The sequence below is a fragment of the Vipera berus genome (assembly GCF_964194415.1).
Source record: "Vipera berus genome assembly, chromosome: 3".
In the NCBI taxonomy this organism is placed as follows: Eukaryota; Metazoa; Chordata; class Lepidosauria; order Squamata; family Viperidae; genus Vipera; species Vipera berus.
The window spans coordinates 53,722,126-53,741,725 of NC_138204.1; the positions used below are offsets into that span (position 1 = coordinate 53,722,126).

Here is a 19,600-nt window from a genome sequence, read left to right on the forward strand (position 1 = left end):
TTGTAGGAGAAAAGCTATCTTAGTCTATGGTGGCAAAAAACCAAAAAACCAGGAACCTAACAGCGTGTTTTTCAACTAGCCATTTTAAAAAAGCATAAACTTTGGTGAGCTACGGTTCACTTAGCCACTGTACGCACCTGTCACGAAGTGCACTGCAATTCATGGAAAACTGATGCCTTTTAATAACATTGATTAGTCGGAAAAGGTATTGCTAAACTCCTGATTTTTTGGGGGGGCAAACAAAATGTAACGTTTTGTTCCAATCGAGACGTTCCGCCTTCAAACTCAGGTATTGTTGACTGTTTCGTGTCCTACAGCTCCCACTTTGCACTGCGCCCAGCGCAGCGGGCGTCCAGAAGTCCCCCCCCAAATTTCCGTGCTTGGCGCTGAGCCAAGACCCGCGCTTTGACTACACTTCCCAGAGGGCCATTCGCTTCGCTCGGGCTGCGATTTGAAAGAGGGAAGTAGGCAGCTTTCCGGTGGCGCTTCTCTTCTCCCCCCCCCCTCCCCGCCTCTTCGGTTTCCTCCCCTGCCGACTTCTGCGGCCGTTGAGGAGCGCCAGGGCTGCCGAGTCGCCCGTCCCGTTGCCGCCATGGGCTGCACGTTGAGCGCCGAAGATAAAGCGGCGGCCGAGCGAAGTCGGATGATCGACCGCAACCTTCGCGAGGACGGCGAAAAGGCGTCCAAGGAGGTGAAGCTGCTTCTGCTCGGTAAGGAGGAGGAAGAACGGGCTGAGGCGGAGGGTGGGGCCTGGGCCTGCCCCGCTGAGCGTCTTGGGCAGAGTGAGGGGAAAGGCGGCGGCGGCGGCGGGGACGGCGGCTGTCAGGGGCCGCTGGGGGTCTCCGCACCGGGTGGCCTGTTCGCTTGTTAGCGGCTTTTGTTCGCTCTGCGTCCCGGTTGCTCCTCCGCGGCCTCGGGCGGGTGGGCGTTTCGGGGCTTCTGGACTTTCGTTACCCCCCACCCACCCCGGCGGGCACAGCGGAAGTGAGTCCGACCTCAATCCAGGCGTATCTTCGGGATCCGCGCTGCCTCCTTTCAGCTGAAAGGGAGTTGTTGCTTGAAAGGCGTTGTCCGAACGGGATTTGAACGGCTTTTATAGCCTGACAGCTTTAGGCGATTCTTCCGAGGCAGCTCGATGGGAGGAGAGGTTTCCAGGCCTTCCTTCCTTCCTTCCTTCCTTCCTTCCTTCCTTCCTTCCTTCCTTCCTTCCTTCCTTCCTTCCTTCCTTCCTTCCTTCCTTCCTTCCTTCCTTCCTTCCTTCCTTCCTTCCTTCCTTCCTTCCTTCCTTCCTTCCTTCCTTCCTTCCTTCCTTCCTTCCTTCCTTCCTTCCTTCCTTCCTTCCTTCCTTCCTTCCTTCCTTCCTTCCTTCCTTCCTTCCTTCCTTCCTTCCTTCCTTCCTTCCTTCCTTCCTTCCTTCCTTCCTTCCTTCCTTCCTTCCCCGAATCTATAGCCTTGGTCCAGAGAGAGGCGTTCGCCTCGGTTTGTTTAGACCAGGGGTCTTCAAACTTGCCCTTTTATGACTTGTGGACTTCAACTCCCAGAATTCCTCAGCCAGCGTGCCTGCCTGAGGAATTCTGGGAGTTGAAGTCCACAAGTCATAAAAGGGCCAAGTTTGAAGACCCCTGGTTTAGACAAGTCGGATCTGATTTGGATGGTGGGGTGTGTGTGGAATGAGGAGATAGCGAGCGAACGTTTCTTTTTTTTTCTTTTAAAAGAGTTAACTACACAAACAGTTAATGCGGAAAAAAAGAGCTGCTATATAAACGGTAAGCGTGTAGGCACGTCTACGTGGATGCTTGAAAGACGATTTAAATTGTAACTTACACAACTCTGCGTCTTTAAAAGAAAAAGGAAGTATCTGATAGTGGTTCCATCTTACTGCAGCTTTGGAACCGAAGACAAAGGAGACCGGATGAGGTTTCCTCTTACTCAACCGAGATAAAGACCCCTAGCACCCTGGACAGCAGAGGGAGGGTTGCCGTTTTATTTCCTGTGTTAACAGTCTAACCGAAAGTCCATTTACAGGTAGTCCTTGACATATGACCATAATATAAGTCGTAAAATGGATCAGCCATGCGAACAATCCAATTTTATGAACTTTTTTTGGTGCAGTCGTTAAGCAAACCAATAGTTTGCCAAGGGCACGTTTTTTGCCAAAAATGGAAGCAAGAGTTGGTTTTTAGCCAAACTCTTGTAAAAACATGGTCATGTGACCATGGGACTCTACTAATAGAGTCTGCCGTAAATGCGGTAAATGCATCTGTGTTGCCAAGCTCCCAAAGTTTGGTCATGAGACCACAAAGGGAAACCGATTGTCAGAACTTTGAATCCAGATCATAAATCCCCTTTTGGGGGTCAGTCATAACTTCTAATGGTCACTAAGTAGCTAGTCTTGAGGACTACCTGTACTTTCTTTGAGGATTACATTCTTTATTCGTCAACTATTTAAATGGAAAAGGAAGTAAAGAAAAAGGTTATATCAAGATATCTATGGGATCATAAGAGAAGTCTAACTTCTAGAAATGGTGAATTCTATTTGTAGTAGGTCTCTATGGTCTTGGTTATAAAAGGGGTGGCTTTCAAGTGCAGAAGGTTTCTCTGCTCTTTGTTATAAAAGGAATGACAAGAAAAATTACACCTGAGCTACCGTTACCAATATTGCTACTACATTTTCTTTCTTTTTTTTTGTGGTTCCTTTAAAGTAAGTTTTAGACAATGGTGACTGAAGCAAAACACTGACAAATTAGAAAAAATCCTAGGGACAAATGGTATGAATTTGTAATGTATTTATTGAAATGGAACTCTTTTTACAAGCAAAATAAGCAGGTACCTAGTAAAACTAGCAACACTGCCATTCTGTCCAATTTTTTTAAAAAAAGTTTAAAATAAAAATCAGAAATAATAAGAAAATTTCCGTAGAAAAGTTACTGCCTATATCACTGCCTTATATAAAAGCATATAACTCATGAGATCAAATAGAGCAATGGTCTCCAACCTTTCTGGCTCCAGTGGCAGCAGTGGCGCGGGGGGGGGGGAGGGGGAGAAGATCACTTGCACAGCCCATTCACAACAGGCCAAGGACAGGTAACAAATAGTCTGCAGATTAGGGGTTGGGAACCCCTGAAGTAGAGGATTATAAATTAGTGAATGGAGGTCAACAAGCCAGAGAATAAGAAACTTAGAGATTTCCTTAGGAATATCAATAGAAAGTGGGAGACTCTTACAAGTATGTATCTAGCATAAAACTTAACATTGAGGAACATCTACATCAGGGGTTTCAAACTCTCAACATCATGTGTCGCAATGTATCAATGGGGTGGGTGCGGTTTTGCTATGATGCATCCAGCCCGTGGGCTGGCAGTTTGACACCCCTAATCTACATGCAAAGTTATTGGCAAACAGTGAAATATTAACCCTAAACAGCTCTTTTGGGTGTGAAAAAAGCACTCCAGATCAGTTGGGCAACTTATGTTTAGTAGATCATAGATTCCTCCTTTTAATTTGCTGTTTCTTAATTTGTCAAATGCTTACAAAAGATACAAAATGGGCTACTTCAAACACTATGAAAATGTTTCAAGTTTAAAACATCCCAGTTCTGAGCCCAAGCTTCAAAAATTGTTATTGCAGCTGTTTTATGCTCAAAATAAGGTGGTTTTTCACAGAAATAGAATCAGTTTAGTGTGCTGAAGCAGTGAAAATGAGAAAAATCTACTTTGGGGGATTTTTAAAACACCAGTTAAAGTTATAATTTAATAATTCTGTGTTGCTCTTTTCTAATTTATTTTAGCATGCCAATCTCAAAAATACATTCTAGAGCTGAAAAAAGAAGGAAAAGGATAATGCAGATACAAAATCACTTTCATATGAAGTATTAAGCATAATTAAATAAGCAGTGTTTTTATAAAATTATTCAAATTTACCTTTGACTCAGGCAGTCAAAATGATTGATTATAGGCTCAGAACAGAAAAGTTGTATTCATTCCCTTGGCCTGACCCACCATCTTTGGTAGGTAGTGTTATGATCGTTGTAGTGCCATGAAAAATCATAAGATAAATTTTGTCAACCCTTGTTTTTCCAACATCAAAACTCTCAGAGAAGCCAAAATGGAGCTGCATCTGTTAAAAATTATTAACAGTGGAGATCAGGATCATGATTTGGTCTCCTTTATATTCAACTGAGTAAAAAATAACTGTCTTAGTTTGACTGTAACTCCGTGGTTATTAGCAGCTGTAGATAAAAATGAGAATTCTGTATTCTTAGGAAGTTATTTTGCTTACCATATGATATAACAATATGATACTTATCAACATTATGCCCTAAGAATATTTAACTAGTTACAGTTGAAATAAAACAGTGGACTAAACAAGCCTTCCACTTCATTTCCATCCTTCCGAGGTAGGTAAAATGAGGACCCAGATTGTTGGGGGCAATAAGCTGACTTTGTAATAATGCCGCTTGGGGGGGGGGCGAAAGCCCTAATAAGCAGGCATATACATAGAATGAAGGCTATTGCTAAGCACATTTGATTTGTGCTTAGATTGTAAGCCGCCCTGAGTCTTCGGAGAAGGGCGGGATATAAATGGGATTAAAATTTAAAAAAAATTTTTGGAGAGTTCTCTGAAGATTTTGTTAGGGGAAGTTTATTTATGTACAGTATTTCCCCTCTCGTATACAGTTCATACATTGTATGTAGTGGTTTGAATTACTGTTTTAAATTAGTAAAACTGGAGCGCTTTTGTGATTCAGGGTTGCTCTTTGAGGCAAGCTCTTACATACTGGGGCTTAGGAATTGTTGCCTTATTTATTTCCACTAATGTCATTTATAATATCTTTATACGTTACCCAAGTCACTAAAAATACAATTGATCAAATTGAAAAGCTCTATGTTATTAAGCGGGGGGGGGAGGGGGGAAGGAACACCAAAACGAAAAACATTTATCTTTCATTTTAGAAAGACAGTGCAGGTCCATGTTTTGAATCTTTGAAACCCATATATGTTTGCTTCCTGTTTACGAACTGGCTCTCTGTCAGCATAGTGGAAAGATTGAACAATATTATTCCCTGTAATCAAGGTTTAATTGTGTATTAAAACCTAGGCGTAATGATTTCCTGTAAGCATATTACTATATTTTTCCCCCATTTGTGTTTTTCCTCATTTTTCTCCACTTTGTTTTGGTATATTAAAGCAATGAAAAAGTAGATTTGGTTAAAGAATCTTATAAAGCATGACATAATTTAAAAATAATGTTCAGAGGACATCATGGATGTTCCTATGTATACATTTTGGAAAAAGTCAGTAGTACATAGGGAAAAACTGTAACGAGCTGTGAGAATACCTTGGGAGAGAAGAGGAAGAGCTGCAGCTTAGACAATGGTCTGATAAAGAGAAATCAGAGTCCAAAGTAAGGATGGGGGCGGGTGGAGAAAGCACTTCATAAGGGACCTTCCCTAGTTCTCTGGAAACTAAAGGCAGGGGAAGGGGCGGGGAAAGTTTCTCTTACTGTAGCCCTTAGGTAGCGTTAGTACTCATGGTTTTGGTTTCCTGTCTGGATTACCGCCAGGAGCTGGCACAAATTTACAATCCTGTTTGCAATTATTTACCAACAAGTTCAGCATTTAGTTCTTGGTAAATATAACTGTGGCATTGAAGTATAAATTATGTGATATCTGAGCCCATAATAACTGAGCTCATAACTGATATAATCTCTTTGTTAATTATATTTCAATATCCTCTGTAAGGATTCCTAATATATTGTTAATATAAAGGTTTAGCCATGCCTTTGATACAGAAAGGTGGTGCAGAGTGATAAATTATGTGTTAGTGTATAGTCTTGATTGGTAAGCATTCACTAAAATATTAAAATTTACAAAAGGTCTAAAACATTCCTGAGTTAAAAGTTTGTATTTGACTTGCAAACAAATTCCCATACCTTTATTATCTTTTCCAGGCACTAGCAGCTATTTTCTTCCTAATTATAGCTGTACTTTGGTTTTTGGCATTTCTGTCACTAAGCAATGCAGTCATAAAATGTAACTGCATCACTGAGCAACAGCAATCACATTATTGCTGTCAATTGCCCATTGTTGCTTTCCACTGAATTCCACCAGTCCTTAGCCGAGGGCTCATCCCATGACCTCTGGGGCAGCTTGCCATGCTGTGGCTCAGGGGTTTCTTGGCACAGCAGGGCTCTGGAACTGCACGAAGCTCCTAAGCCACGGCCCAGCAGTATGGCATGGTTTGAAGCTGCAGCCAACCCAGGAAGCCTCAGACGCCCCCAGCAGCCGGCTGGGAAGACTCAGCTGTCTCTGCCCAGTCTCAGCTGCATTTGCCCTCACCACTCTGTGTTTCACTGCTCTAGCTGACCTTCACTCTTTTCTTGCTCTTGCTCTTGCTCTTGCTCTTGCTCTTGCTCTTGCTCTTGCTCTTGCTCTTGCTCTTGCTCTTGCTCTTGCTGCTGCTGAGGCATGCCCACCCATTCAGGATGCAGTTGCTAACCACGTAAGGCCATCTTCCCCAGGTCTTCTGAGGAACTCACCATGCATGACCTCATGTAGATTACAGACAGCCTTGTGCTGCTAGTAGCTGCCTCATGTAGGGTCAGGCTGGGCATGCTTGGTTATCAGCGAGAGCAAGAAGACTGCAGCTAAGGTTGCAGGGGCCACAGAGTATCCAGGCCAAAACTGCACACAGGACTGGGGTAGGGGAGGATGAATAAATAGGTGGAGTTGAAGTTCCCCTGCAGTCTTAAGTGTGAGTGGGCTGCCCGAGCCTAAATTTTGATCACTTGATCGCAGGGATGCTGAAACGGCTGTAACTTCAAGGGTCAGTAATAAGTCCCTTTGTTGAGTGCTACCATAACTTTGAACAATCACTGAATAAATGATTGTAAGTCAAGGTCTATTTGCACTTATTTTGTAATACACAATATATTATGTCTCTTTACATACACTTAATGCTTTTTTCCTTTGGAATTATATGGTCAGTTTGGGGAAAATGCTCATTTAAATTATCAGAAGTAGAATTTACCATAGGTGGCTTTGCTGTTTCTATCCCAGCATTTGGTCATTGGTAAAAACTTTATTTGAGGATCCATACCTAATGTGAATGTTGGCACATTCTCAAGGAAAGGGTTTTCCTGGTGAGACATTTTCAATAGACTTTTAAAGGCTATCCAAACTGTATAGTAAATTTATTAATATAGACTTTTGCAAGGTAAGGATTAGCAACCCTTCTTCAGATATTTCCTATAGCTAGCATGGTCAAGGGACAGCCTTGTATTTATGTATTGTCATGCATAGTACTGTTTTGTATTGTATTTATATACTTCTAATATTGTTGTCGAGTCACTGAAGCAGTAGGCGTGAGCTTAAATGGACTCCAGAAGATGGTAGAGGACATGAAGGCCTGGAGGAACGTTGTCCATAGGGTCGCGATGGGTCGGACACGACTTTGCAGCTAACAACAACAACAATATTGTTGTCATGACTTTTACCTGGGTGAAAGGGTGCATCACAGGGTGACAATTTTTGAATCAAGGTATCTCAAATGGACTAACTTACAGAACGTTCCATAATCTGAGACCCATGACTTCCAAGGGAATGAAATTTGGGGAAACTGTGACTGCTTCGGTGCTACTGATCTCCAGCAGCCAAGCAGCACGGCAGCAGCTGTGCTCATGTGATCTTCCTTTTCCGTGTTCTGTGACAGTTTCTAAGCCAGTCTCACAGTCCCTTGTTCCCTCCCCCACCCAGCAACAAGGGGTTGACTCATCGTATGGTTCTTTAAAAAGCAATGGCTTTAAAGTGCATGATGAAAGACCCGGATATTTTTATTGCTTTATGTGCCCTTTCTCTGCTACACAAACATGCACATATATCTACATCTGCTTTTGTTCAGGAACTCCAGGCACTTATATAGTGGTGCATCTTCCTGCATTTCTTTGTAACCACCTCTGAGGTAGGTTGAGCTAAAAGTCACCAAGTGACCGCCTTGGCAGCAGAATGGAATAGAAACCAGATCTCTCTGGTGTCAGTCAAATACATTAGCCATTATACTTTGGCCTTTGTTCATCCTGTTTTTTGTTTTTTGTTTACTGTTTCTATTCTGAAATTGAGTGTAGCCTAACTCCTCTTTTGGCTGCTAGAGATCATGTAGAGCAGATTCACCCTAGCCCCCAGGAGGACACATGATCCTTTTTAAAAAATGTCCCTTGACAGTTTCCCACAGCACACTGAAGAAGCTTATCAGGCATTCTATAAACTGTTCTGAGGTGAGAACGGCAACGCGCAACGTTATGGCTTTAAAAAGCACATTAAAATAACGTAATTATTCCATGTGCAGAGAGAGGGTGGGTATCATGGTCAAGAGATGATAACAAAAGTAAGTGGGGTGCAGCAAGGAGGAGGAGAGATAAAGGAATGGAGGAAGGAAAGGGCTGCACCTCTCTAGAATCACAAGGAAAGGTACAGAATAAAAAAGATGGAGGAGGACAAAGAAGATCAACTTGAGAAAATGTGGTAAATGCTAATTAGTGTAAGAGGTCCTCAACATGACAATACCCTCCTTCAGCAGCAAGACCTTAACAGAGAAAGAGTGAGGCAAAATTCATGGCTTGCCTATTGTAATATTTCTGATGATGTCAAAGTCTGCCTTCACTGTTGTGCATTCCTGTTTCCTGGGAGAAACTGGCAGTTTGCAACCTCTGGATAATTGTTATTGCTATAGTAATCCATTATTGTAGCAACTTTGATGCATGCTGGTAGGACAGCACATTCATGGTTCAAGATACTCCTCCAAGTAAATGAAAATGCCCTTTTTAACATTGAAAAAACCTCCAATACTGCAAGTTTGCTTTAACACGTGAGACTTAATGTCTAGGATGAGAGCCCCATGGTCAGGAGGGAGAGCTTTGAAACCATAGGCTGGGCTCTTCACAATATATGTGGCAAGAATTAGGTCTTTGGGTGAACTTTAACCATTTGTTGTGATTTCTGTCAGCTTCTGCCAGTTGTGAAAAGAGGAAATGATGATGCTGAGGTGGAGAATTCATGCACCAAAAAAAGTCATACTTATGAAGAAGCTTTGTCAAGTTTCAGCTGAAGAAAAATATATGTGTGAGAACAAAGATATTCTAAATTTATATTGGATATGGGAGAAGACAAAAATCAAAATGATGAAATACAAGTATATTTGGCTTACACCTTAGCACCTTTTTGAAGTTATGAAGGACCGCCCCAGGGTTACCTATGATCAGTTTTTGAAGTTGCAACAGCCATTCTTCCATTGTGGCCATGTGGTCACATTTTGGGTGCTTGGCAGCTGGCTCACCTGTACAGTCATTTGTAGCCTCCTATTATGTGACCATGACTTGTAATATTTTTTGCCAGTTTTGGACATTTACTTCTGGTTTCTAGAAAAAAAATGCCCACTGGCGAAAATGGATTTGCTTACTGACCATAGGAAAAAATGTTGAAAATGGTGAAATGTTGAAAAATGTGGTCCAGTCGTATGCTGCCTCAACCTATGACCTCAGTGGCTTACAACCACAATTTCAAGCTCAATTGAGTTGCAAGTTGAGGACTACCTGTAGAATGACCTGAATGTATGGTTCTGGTATGGAAGAATGTATTAATTTTATCCACTCAACTTTTGACATTCCTGTAGAAATATTCACAAAAAACTCTATCTTTGGTCCTCTTAATGAAATGTTAGGAAAATAACAATTCCACATGGATGAGATAGTTCCCTGGAATGTTGAAAGAATATTGTTTCTTTAATGCTGTCAATGTAGGAGCTAATGCTACTCATTTTTCAGCAGAATTCCTTGATACAACTGAGCTTTCTGGATTGCCACCATATAAAACCAGAACTGGAAACAAGATCTCCCATCATTTTAATAAGGAACTTGGATCTTCCAAGGTTTTGCAATGGAACCTGGATGATCACAGAAGAATTTCACAAGTATCATGTTATAGCAAAGGTAAAGATTAGTGCATTCAAGAGTGATATTGTCACGATTCCAAGAATTACACTTAATTTATCAGAAGGTGAGGATGCCATCCTTCAGCCATGCTTTGCTCTCACTATACATAAAATGTGAGGACAAACTGTGGAGAATGTGCTGGTTTATTTGGAAAAACCAGTATTTCAGCATGGTCAGTATGGTATGTCACTTTAAGCCAAGAAGAAAGAAGTGAAAACGTTAGATCATTTTTAAAGAATGGGAGATCAACCACAAATGCTGTCATCAAAAAAATCCATTGTTAAAAGAAAAGCATCTGCATTTGTCTTGCTATGCATCTTTCTTCTTTAATAAAATGAAGGTTTCTTCTTTAATTTTAAAACCAAAACAATAGCAATCCACTCATAGGATTCTCTTTCTCTGTTTAATAAGGAAATAGCTCTCAGAGGATGATCCAACAGGTTACACATTGTCTAGTATACCACTAAATCTGCCAAGGACTCCTGGTGGTTTATAAGAAGCCAGTACTTAAATATCAATAGTAATAATGTAAACCCGTTAAACCGTAGCAATAATAGTAACAATTCTATTGGAGCCATCCTCAAAATTTAACACAATAAGAATAACCACAGCAGATGGCAATAATAGCAATCTATGGCAAGTTTAGTAGCTTCTTCTGGAGGACAACTATGGCAGTTGTCCTCCAGAAGAACTCAGTCCTTATATCTACCAGAATGCTGCTAAAGAAGGGGCAATTTTAATTTGGGGATAAAGGGTAACATAAACCAGGACTATAGTCAATAAATAGTGCTTTGTGGCCTTGGCCTACTCCTTTTCAGTATCGATACCTTCTGCCAGGACAGGTTATTTCTGGTTGGAGTAGGCAGTCTTGTAAGTATCTTTTGGAAAATGGGGCCCAAACAATTTGAGGGCGTCAGGTTTTCGGTCCTATTCTAGGTAGTGGATTTAAGATTAACAAAAATAGACATTTTTTTCAATACATGTTACAGTTTTGATGCCATCTTTTAGGGTTGTTACACAACACCAAATGTATTTTAATTCAGGGGTCCCCAGCCCCTGGTCCATGGACTGGCACCGGTCTGCGGCATGCCAGAAACTGGGCTGCACAAACAAGCGATGCCCCATCCAAGGGATGCAGACAGTACACAAAACCATGCCCCCTCTGGTCCGCGGAAAAACCTCTCCACAGAACCGGTCCCTGGTGCCCCCAAAATTGCGGTCAACTGTTTTACTCTATTGTTTTAAATTTCAAACAACATAAAATGGCTATGTCATGGTTCTGATAGATGAAACCATTTAAAAGAACTTCAAGGCAAGGATTTCTTCCTTAAAGAACATTTTATTTAGGAAACTAGATATCGGCACATACAAAGGTGAACCCAAGACTAAAATCCCCTCCCTTAGGCTACAAAGTATCAAGTTGCAATTCTCACCCCAAATTGCTGTCATAAATCACATTCACCAATTATTTCAAAACACAGGCTCTCCTCCCAGCTTCTCAGTCCACCAAAAACTCTTTATCAGGACTGACCTTGGTTCTCATACAGAAGTATTGTTATGGCTAACTGAGAAACTTAACATCCCCCCTCTCCCTCCTTTATCTAAAATCTCTAAACTAAAATGTGGCAATGAAGACAAAATGAAAAATGGCTTCAGTTCAGTTTGTCACAGCGTTGACACTCTGCTTCCCTTAAAAGAAAGGAGAAATCCTGCAAATCCAAGAAGAATAAAAGTTTATTACATAATTCTCAATACAGCTTTTATTATTTTGCAGATATCTTTGTTAGTTTGCTGGATAATGATCACTACTGTTTTCTATGTTATAAAAATAGCTTGGCAAAAACTTTGAGAAATATGTAATTGAAAAATCAATCTTGATGGGTTAACCAAGAAAAAAAATATTAAAAGTGATATCACGGTAGTAAACAAAAATACAATGCCCCCTTCACTAGAAAAATGTCGGAATATTTTATGATTATACTTCTATCATAGTCCTTGTTCTGTATGTTGGTTGCAGTTTTATTCTCTTCAGAAGTGGTGGGAAAGCAAGCTTTTCTACACATGCTGTGACCACTTTGTGCTTTTTGTTGTGAAGATTATTCTGGAAGCAGTTACATAAAGTATTGAATCAGTTATATTTTTCTCTTTCTTTTAAGTCATATAAAAACTGCATATTTCCCCGCAAACAATAATCCTGTCTATATTCAATGAAAACTACTAAATAAATATAAAATTAACTTTGTCCTTGGGTATGTATAAATGAGTTGCTGCCTATTGGTATAGTGCTGTATAATAATAACTGCCTGAAAGAGTATGATACTTTGTGTGGATGCTAAAATAAAATCCAACGTTCACTCTTTTTATGTAGGCCTTGGAGTCTTGTCAATTTTCCTGACAAAGTGAGAAAACAAAAAGATTTCAAGGAATGCTGCTGTTACCCCTCCTCTATTCCTCTCAGTATGTTCTTTTCTGCATTAGACAACATGTCTATTGTTCTTTTGTTCCATTATTGAAACCTTCCAGGAAAAACACTGTTGTGGAGAACCATTCAAATTGGCTGACGTGTATTGTTTTGTGATTTTCCTATTACATAAAGCGCCTGGATATGTGAGAGCAGTTGTTTTGATCTACCTGCTTCACTTAATGTTTATTATTTTTAAATTCCCTTTCTTACTGTAATTTGGAGAAACCCTACAATCCACTGACCCAGTTGAGCCAGAGTACTTTTAAGTCTTATTTAATTCCAGTCAAAATAGATCTGTCCATTTCTGTTTATCTAACTGAATTTTGCAAGAGACAACATATATTAGGCCTATGTGTGTCAGAGTGTTGCAGTTGTTCTTAAGTCTGTCAGTTTGTTCTGTCGGTTTAGATAATTTTCTAAAAACAAAACTGAATAGGACCAAATTTGGTATGGTAAGAGAAGCCACCCAAATTAATTGGGCAGGAGCCTGCATAGAAACAACATTTCCCCAGTGCAACTTATGGGAAAGGCAACAATGTCAAATACTGCTGTCTGTTCCATTCTATGCCCCCATCCCATCCTAGTAGTGTGATCTAGATTAGAGTCTATACAATCCGCCCTGTGCTTCTTTATGTAGAAACACACACATATATGTACAAAGGAATTGTGTGTTGCACCTGTCTTTTATATACGCATATACACCCAGGTGCAGGCAGTATTTATAAACATCTTGATTAATCCCTGAAGAAAAAAAAATATGTGTACATGTGCCTGCACACAAACCAATTCTCAGGCATATAGGAATTGGAAAGAACCCAGAAGCCTTGCGCTGTATGCATTTACGTACCTTGTTTTTCTCTCTAACCCAACATAATATTGGAAACATATTCTATAAAGGGGCTCAGAATCTGACTGTCAGAACATTAAGTAACCAGAAGCTGAACGGAAGAGGAAAGGTTGAGTTCAAAACTGGCCCAGATCCATCTGAAAACTTCGGAGAACTGCCCCCAGATTTCCCAATCAATGAGGCAATTGGACAGAAGCTTGGATTGCTGCCAAATCCTCAGTTCTAAGACTGCCTCCCTCCTAGTCACAGAACAGAGCGATTAAGGGGGTTAGAGAAAAATTGAGATGCCATACTCCGCATATATATGAAGGCCCAGAGCTATTTGTAGTTAAAAAGACATTTATTATTGCTTGTAATAAAACTCTTGCAGTTACAATATTTTTGATGATATTGAGTAGTAATAGTACTTAATTGTGTTAAAAGAATGGAGAAACAAAGTTAAAGTCAGCATACTTTCCCTAAAGTGACAATTTACCCCTTATATAATTGTTCTTATTAAAGAAAATTTGCTGCTCATTGAGAGATAATACCTTTATTCCTTTTTGAGGTGGAACTTACAAACAGTACAAGAACTGCATATTTTCAGTTCATCTGGAGTGATGTAACTTTAACTGCTGTAATGGCTTAGCAATGGAGTTGAAAAGTGGCAGTATGAGAGAAATTATTTAACGTTTTCCCTGTCCGCTGCTTTTTTTCTGTTTTGTTTTGCCCATGTTATGTCCTGGAAAATTGCACTGGAATATTAGAAGTGTAATTAGAAGTGATTCAGAAGCATCACAGCTGAGAATCGATCCTGAAACAAAAGATTATAATGATGAAATACATGCAAACTCTAATCCCCATACCCCAATCCAGGACTGGATTTACTTGGTTTGTATAACATACTTAAGAGACAACCTTTTTTCCCTGTGGGAAAATGTAATTGTTAGATTATTACTCCCAGGAGAGTCTAAAGTATGTAAACAAGTAGCAATATTTGGTTCTAAAATATTGCATAGCATGCATTCAATACTGTATACTTTCAGAATTAATATCTTCATGTGTTTTTATGTTGTTTATAATTCTTTGTTTTACATCAGTATATTCAGTTTAAAGTTTACATTTAAACTTACAGTTCAAGATGTACAGTTTACATCCGTATGTACAGATTTGGATGAGTGGGTGTATGTTACACTATAATGACCTCTCCCTTTGCTCAAATAGTAGGTATTAAGAATCCTGCTGCAGTGGAAGAATTGTGTAATAAGATAACACAGGAGCTAGAAAGCTAAGCTACACTATACTTCCTGCTTCATCCTGCCTCTAGTTTATAACTGTAATAGATGCAATCCTGTGAAATAATAATAACTTTTTAAACACTCTGTTCATCCTCTGACTTGGGAATTGAAGGAGGCAGCTATTTCTGAATAGACATATATATGATTGTCCTGTGAGGATTTTGAGAGAAGCCTACTTAGCAAAGCTGTCCATTGGTAATTCAGTATACTGAATTATATAATTCAATATATAATAACATTATACATATATACATTTTGTTATCTTACTATAATATAGGTACACCATTAAATATTATATTGAGCCAACATTACTTGAAGTTTTTCTTAGGAAACAGTACATAAAAAGAAACAAGATTACTACAACTAATTATCATTCCAAGAAATAAGGTTTCGGGTTAAATATATCTAATTCTAAGAACTAAGTTATTTGTTTATTAATTTTATAGGCTGCCCAATTCATTATTTTGTTGTAATAGAGAGATTATTTTCTATTAACTGCCTGAGATTTTATGCATCTCCACTTCAAGCCTTAGTGAAAGATAATTATTTATGATATTGGTATGTCCCATTCCCCAAAGGTTTTAGGTGATTAATATGAATAATTTTAAAGATCCACACCCATCGCAGCCTCCACTACTTGCATCCTGTAAAGTGCTTTCCTTTTTGCCAGCTGGAAGAGGAAGGTTTTTATACATGTCCTAAAGCAGGGGTAGGCAACCTTGGCTCTTTTATGACTTGTGGACTTCAACTCCCAGAATTCCTCAGCCAGCTGTGCTGGCTGAGGAATTCTGGGAGTTGATGTCCATGAGTCATAAAAGAGCCAAGGTTGCCTACCCCTGTCCTAAAGCATAGAAGGGATGAAGTGGACTAAAGTTCAACAGGGGGCAGTTCCCAAAAAATTGAGGTGGTGATTAGAATAGTTGGAACTGTTTCCAAATAATATTTCTCTCTAATAATGGGAGTTTCTTTGATCTAGCTAGGATCGAAGAATGGAATCTTCCATTATAGAATAGGGAATAATATAATTTTGAGTGATTGTATTTTCCAATTGTAGCTTTCCTTTTCCCAAATCTGCACTGGATGATGAAGGGATTGTTTCTTAATAGTAAGATATGAGTCTGTATATGGAAGCTGTTAGATGTAGGCAGATGTTTAAATACTCTTGGGCTTTTCTGTTAACTTAGTGACTCTTTTGAGTGGAAATCTGAGCTGCTCTATGAAATCTGGGAGGTCTTACATACCCTTTTTCAGTTTACAGAACTCACAGGATTCCTGTTTTTTGTAAAGCTAAAGCACTGAAATAATTGGAATAATACCAAGCTCACCTAACAAATTAATTTGTTATATTCTCAGCAGCAAAAAGGATACCGTATATTGTTGATACATAATAGGCTTCAGTTACTTTAATTCCAGTGTTGTAATACTTGAGAACCCACCGACAAATACACAATGTAAAAATATGCTTGTGGTACAATTTACTATTTAATATATAATGGAAATGAGCTGGTCACATAGAAGACCTGATGGCAGGTGGGCCTAGGCCAGGGGTAGGCTACCTCAGCTCTTTTATGACTCATGGACTTCAACTCCCAGAATTCCTCAGTCAGCATAGCTGGCTGAGGAATTCTGAGAGTTGAAGTCCATGAGTCATAAAAGAGCCGAGGTTGCCTACCCCTGGCAGTCATAGAATAGATACCACTTGATAAAAAGTGTTCACAAAGGAAATCTAAAACAAGATGGATTGACGACATCAGCAAGTATTGAGGGCCCAATTGATGAAAGAAAGCTCAGAACCGTATTGTTTGGAAACATGCAGAAGAAGCCTTCATTCTGCAGAGGATAGACAATGGCTAAAGATGATGATGATGATGATGATGTAGATGTATATGATATTCAGAGTAAATCTAAGGAGAAGTAGAGAAAGGGATCAAAGGAAGAAATATTTCCAGTTTGTCGGTTGCAGAATAGAAGGTGATTTTTCTTCCCTTCCGTTGATTCATATCAGAAGAAAATGAATTAATTAAACCCCAAGCCCACTATATTCCTCCTTCCTTATTTGCATTGCATATGTGTGTTAGTTATGTGGCTTGAGAGTCTGAAAACCCATAACTAATATGACACATAAAGAACCTATGTTCAAACAAGAAATACTTGTTAGATCTATCTGGAATCTGACAAAGATATTTAGGGATTTGGATCTCCAATTCTCTCTCTTTGGCAGTGAGATGTGAAAGCTGTTGGAGGGTTTTTTTATTTCAAATTGATTTAAAACATGATTACTCCAGTAAAGAATGATAGCAGTGTGTGTGTGTGTGTGTGTGTGTGTGTGTGTGTGATGAATTAAGTAGTTATTAGGGTTGTGCAAAGCTTAAATGAGGCTTCATTCCATGAACATATCATTCCTGATTCACAAATCAAAATGGAGACCAACTTTAGTGGTGAGTTGTATCAGGTGCTTATAAAGTGCTTTGCAGATTTGATTACTGTATTGTTCTGCTTCTGCGTTGGTACATGATCATATTAGGTGGTACAATTTCACTTTCATATATTGGCAGTGCTAATTGAGGAATTTAGAAGTGTGGTGAGTTCTGGCATTGTCTTATGTAGCTACTGTATGTAATGTACTATCTCCTTAACTTTGCTTATCAGAACTCTTTTAAGATGGCACAGATAATGTTGCTATGAACTTCATTCAGTTTCTCAGCTCAACTTCTTTTAAGGTGATCAAGCATAAACCTTCATTTTACCTTCTCTTGCATTAATCAGTAGTACAAACCTATGCTGCTCTGTTGAAATAGCTAGAAATTTAACTCGGCTTTCAGTAATCTGACTCAAATTTGACCAGTCCATATGTACTCTTGGGTCAAACTGGTTTTTGTTTTTGTTTTTTTAAAAAAATCAGCTTCACTAAGGCAGATTTAAGTCCTTTGTTAAGGAGTAAATGGGAGTCAGATTAAGTCTTAAAGGTTAATCCTTACAGACGCTGAACCTTTAACTGTTTTTAAGAATGGGAAGGAGGCAAGTATTTGAATGCCACTTTTTGAGTGATCTGCATATATCTATGACATTGTTACTTGTTATGCAAGCTTACTTCTACTGCCTTTACTAACTATATTGGTAGCTAGCTACGATGTTGACACAATCATTTCCCATATATACATAACAAACCAGTGAGGAAGTGTGTCCTTTTCTGGAGAGGCCAATTTTGTCTTTTTTTTTAATTTTTGCATTCCACAAAATACGAATAGAGACAGATTTTGCCTTTGACTGAAATCATATCCTCTCAGATTTTCCAGTCTGTAATTCACACTTCTAATGGCTGTATAGTGGGAGAATAAGTAGAATTCTTCAGTGTAAACTGTCAGTAGATTACTTATGATTGTTCTTTAGATGTGTAATTGCTTAAATTATATCTAGTGCTTTGATGCTTCTGGATCCATCGACTAGTAGAGGAAAAATCACTTTTGCTCAGACGATACATCAAATAATCTCAGTTTTTCTTTGTCCTTTCAGGTGCTGGAGAATCTGGTAAAAGTACCATAGTGAAGCAGATGAAGTAAGTAAAATATGCAATATATGATATTGACACAATTCATTTGAATTGAAGCATAGCGCCTACATATGAAAGAGCCTTTTTCCTCCTTGTACAGTACCTGAACTATAATGTATACAGTATAAAATATGCAAACTGGGATCTCACTGGATTGGGTGAGGTTATTACGTAAACAAAAGGTACTTCTGTTTGTGCAAGCCCCCCTCCCTTTTTTATTTTTTAGATGCAGCTTCACTATTACATAGCATGTACCAAATATTTCTGGTTGGCTCAAAGCCTTAACTTTTCAGAGGTCATATGAGTTGAATAGAAAAAAAGACAATAAAAAGCTATCATTTTAAATAACTGAAATCAAAGTAAAGTATTAAACGTATTTGTAAGATTTATATACCTGACTCCCAATGACTTTGTGCAGTTCACAAGAGAAAGAAAGAAGGAGGGAGGGAGGGAGGGAGGGAGGGAGGGAGGGAGGGGGAATAGACAATAATAAAGAAAAGATGGCAAATATGACAAAAGCTGGAATGAAAAAGGAACAGATCCACACAGCCCAACTGAGCTTATCCTCACCAAAGGCTTGGGTGAAAAGCCAGATCTTCAAGTCCTTCAAAATACCAGAGTGGGGTCATGGGGGGGGGACTGATTCCAAAGGTCAGATACTATAGAGAAGACACCTTTCAGGGGTCCTGATAAATGGTATTGTATAATCAAGGGAACCTGAAGTGCACCAAGCCTGCTTGATCTAATTGGCTAGGCAGATACTATGGGAGATAGACAGTCCCTCAAGTAACCATACTCTCTGCCATGTAGATGCAAAGGTTTAAATGTAGTCATTATTTATTTGACCATTCTCCAAGAATCCTACGAGAGGTCAAGAGGGTTATTTCCTCTTACATATCCAAATAACAATCTTCTCCAACCTGGTATTCTTCAAGTATGTTTGTCTATCGCTGTTGTCATTGTAACATGCCCACGCTAGTAAGGATGGTTGAAATTGCATGGTCAAAACACATGTCATATGGCAATCCTGTGACATGTAGATTAGGACTGCCCCCGACCTTCGCACATTTCGCTGGGACCTGAAGACCTGGCTCTTTGAGCTCTCCGGCCCAGGCTGAGAATTTTTAACTGGTGTTTTAATTTTAGGGATGATTTAATCTTTTTAAATTTGTTTTTAACTTTTGTACTGGTTGTTTTAAATACCCTGTAAACCGCCCTGAGTCCTTCGGGAAAGGGCGGTATATAAATTTAATAAAATAAAATAAAATAAAAATAAAAATTACTGTCATAATCCATTTAGCCATGAATCCCAAAGTCACTTCATGACTGGACTCAATTCTGTGACTGTTTTTATGATGGTCACCGCAGGTCACCGCAGTAATTAAGCAAATCAAGTGATATTAAGTGAATAACTGCTTCACCGGTTTTTATATGTTATAATTGTTCTTATTTCCATGTTTTATTATGTTTTATTATGC

At 39.3% G+C, this 19,600-nt stretch overlaps 1 protein-coding gene across 1 annotated transcript in view; it reads left to right on the forward strand.

The window, feature by feature from the left end:
* The first annotated feature begins 503 nt into the window (after positions 1 to 503).
* Positions 504 to 19,600, forward strand: part of GNAI3 (G protein subunit alpha i3) — a 31,679-nt gene continuing 12,582 nt past the window's right edge. Inside the window, exons 1-2 of the mRNA XM_081325734.1 lie at positions 504 to 710; positions 18,086 to 18,128. Of these exons, the coding sequence (XP_081181860.1) occupies positions 593 to 710; positions 18,086 to 18,128 (161 nt within the window). The 5' untranslated portion in view covers positions 504 to 592. The remainder of the gene's footprint in view (positions 711 to 18,085; positions 18,129 to 19,600) is intronic.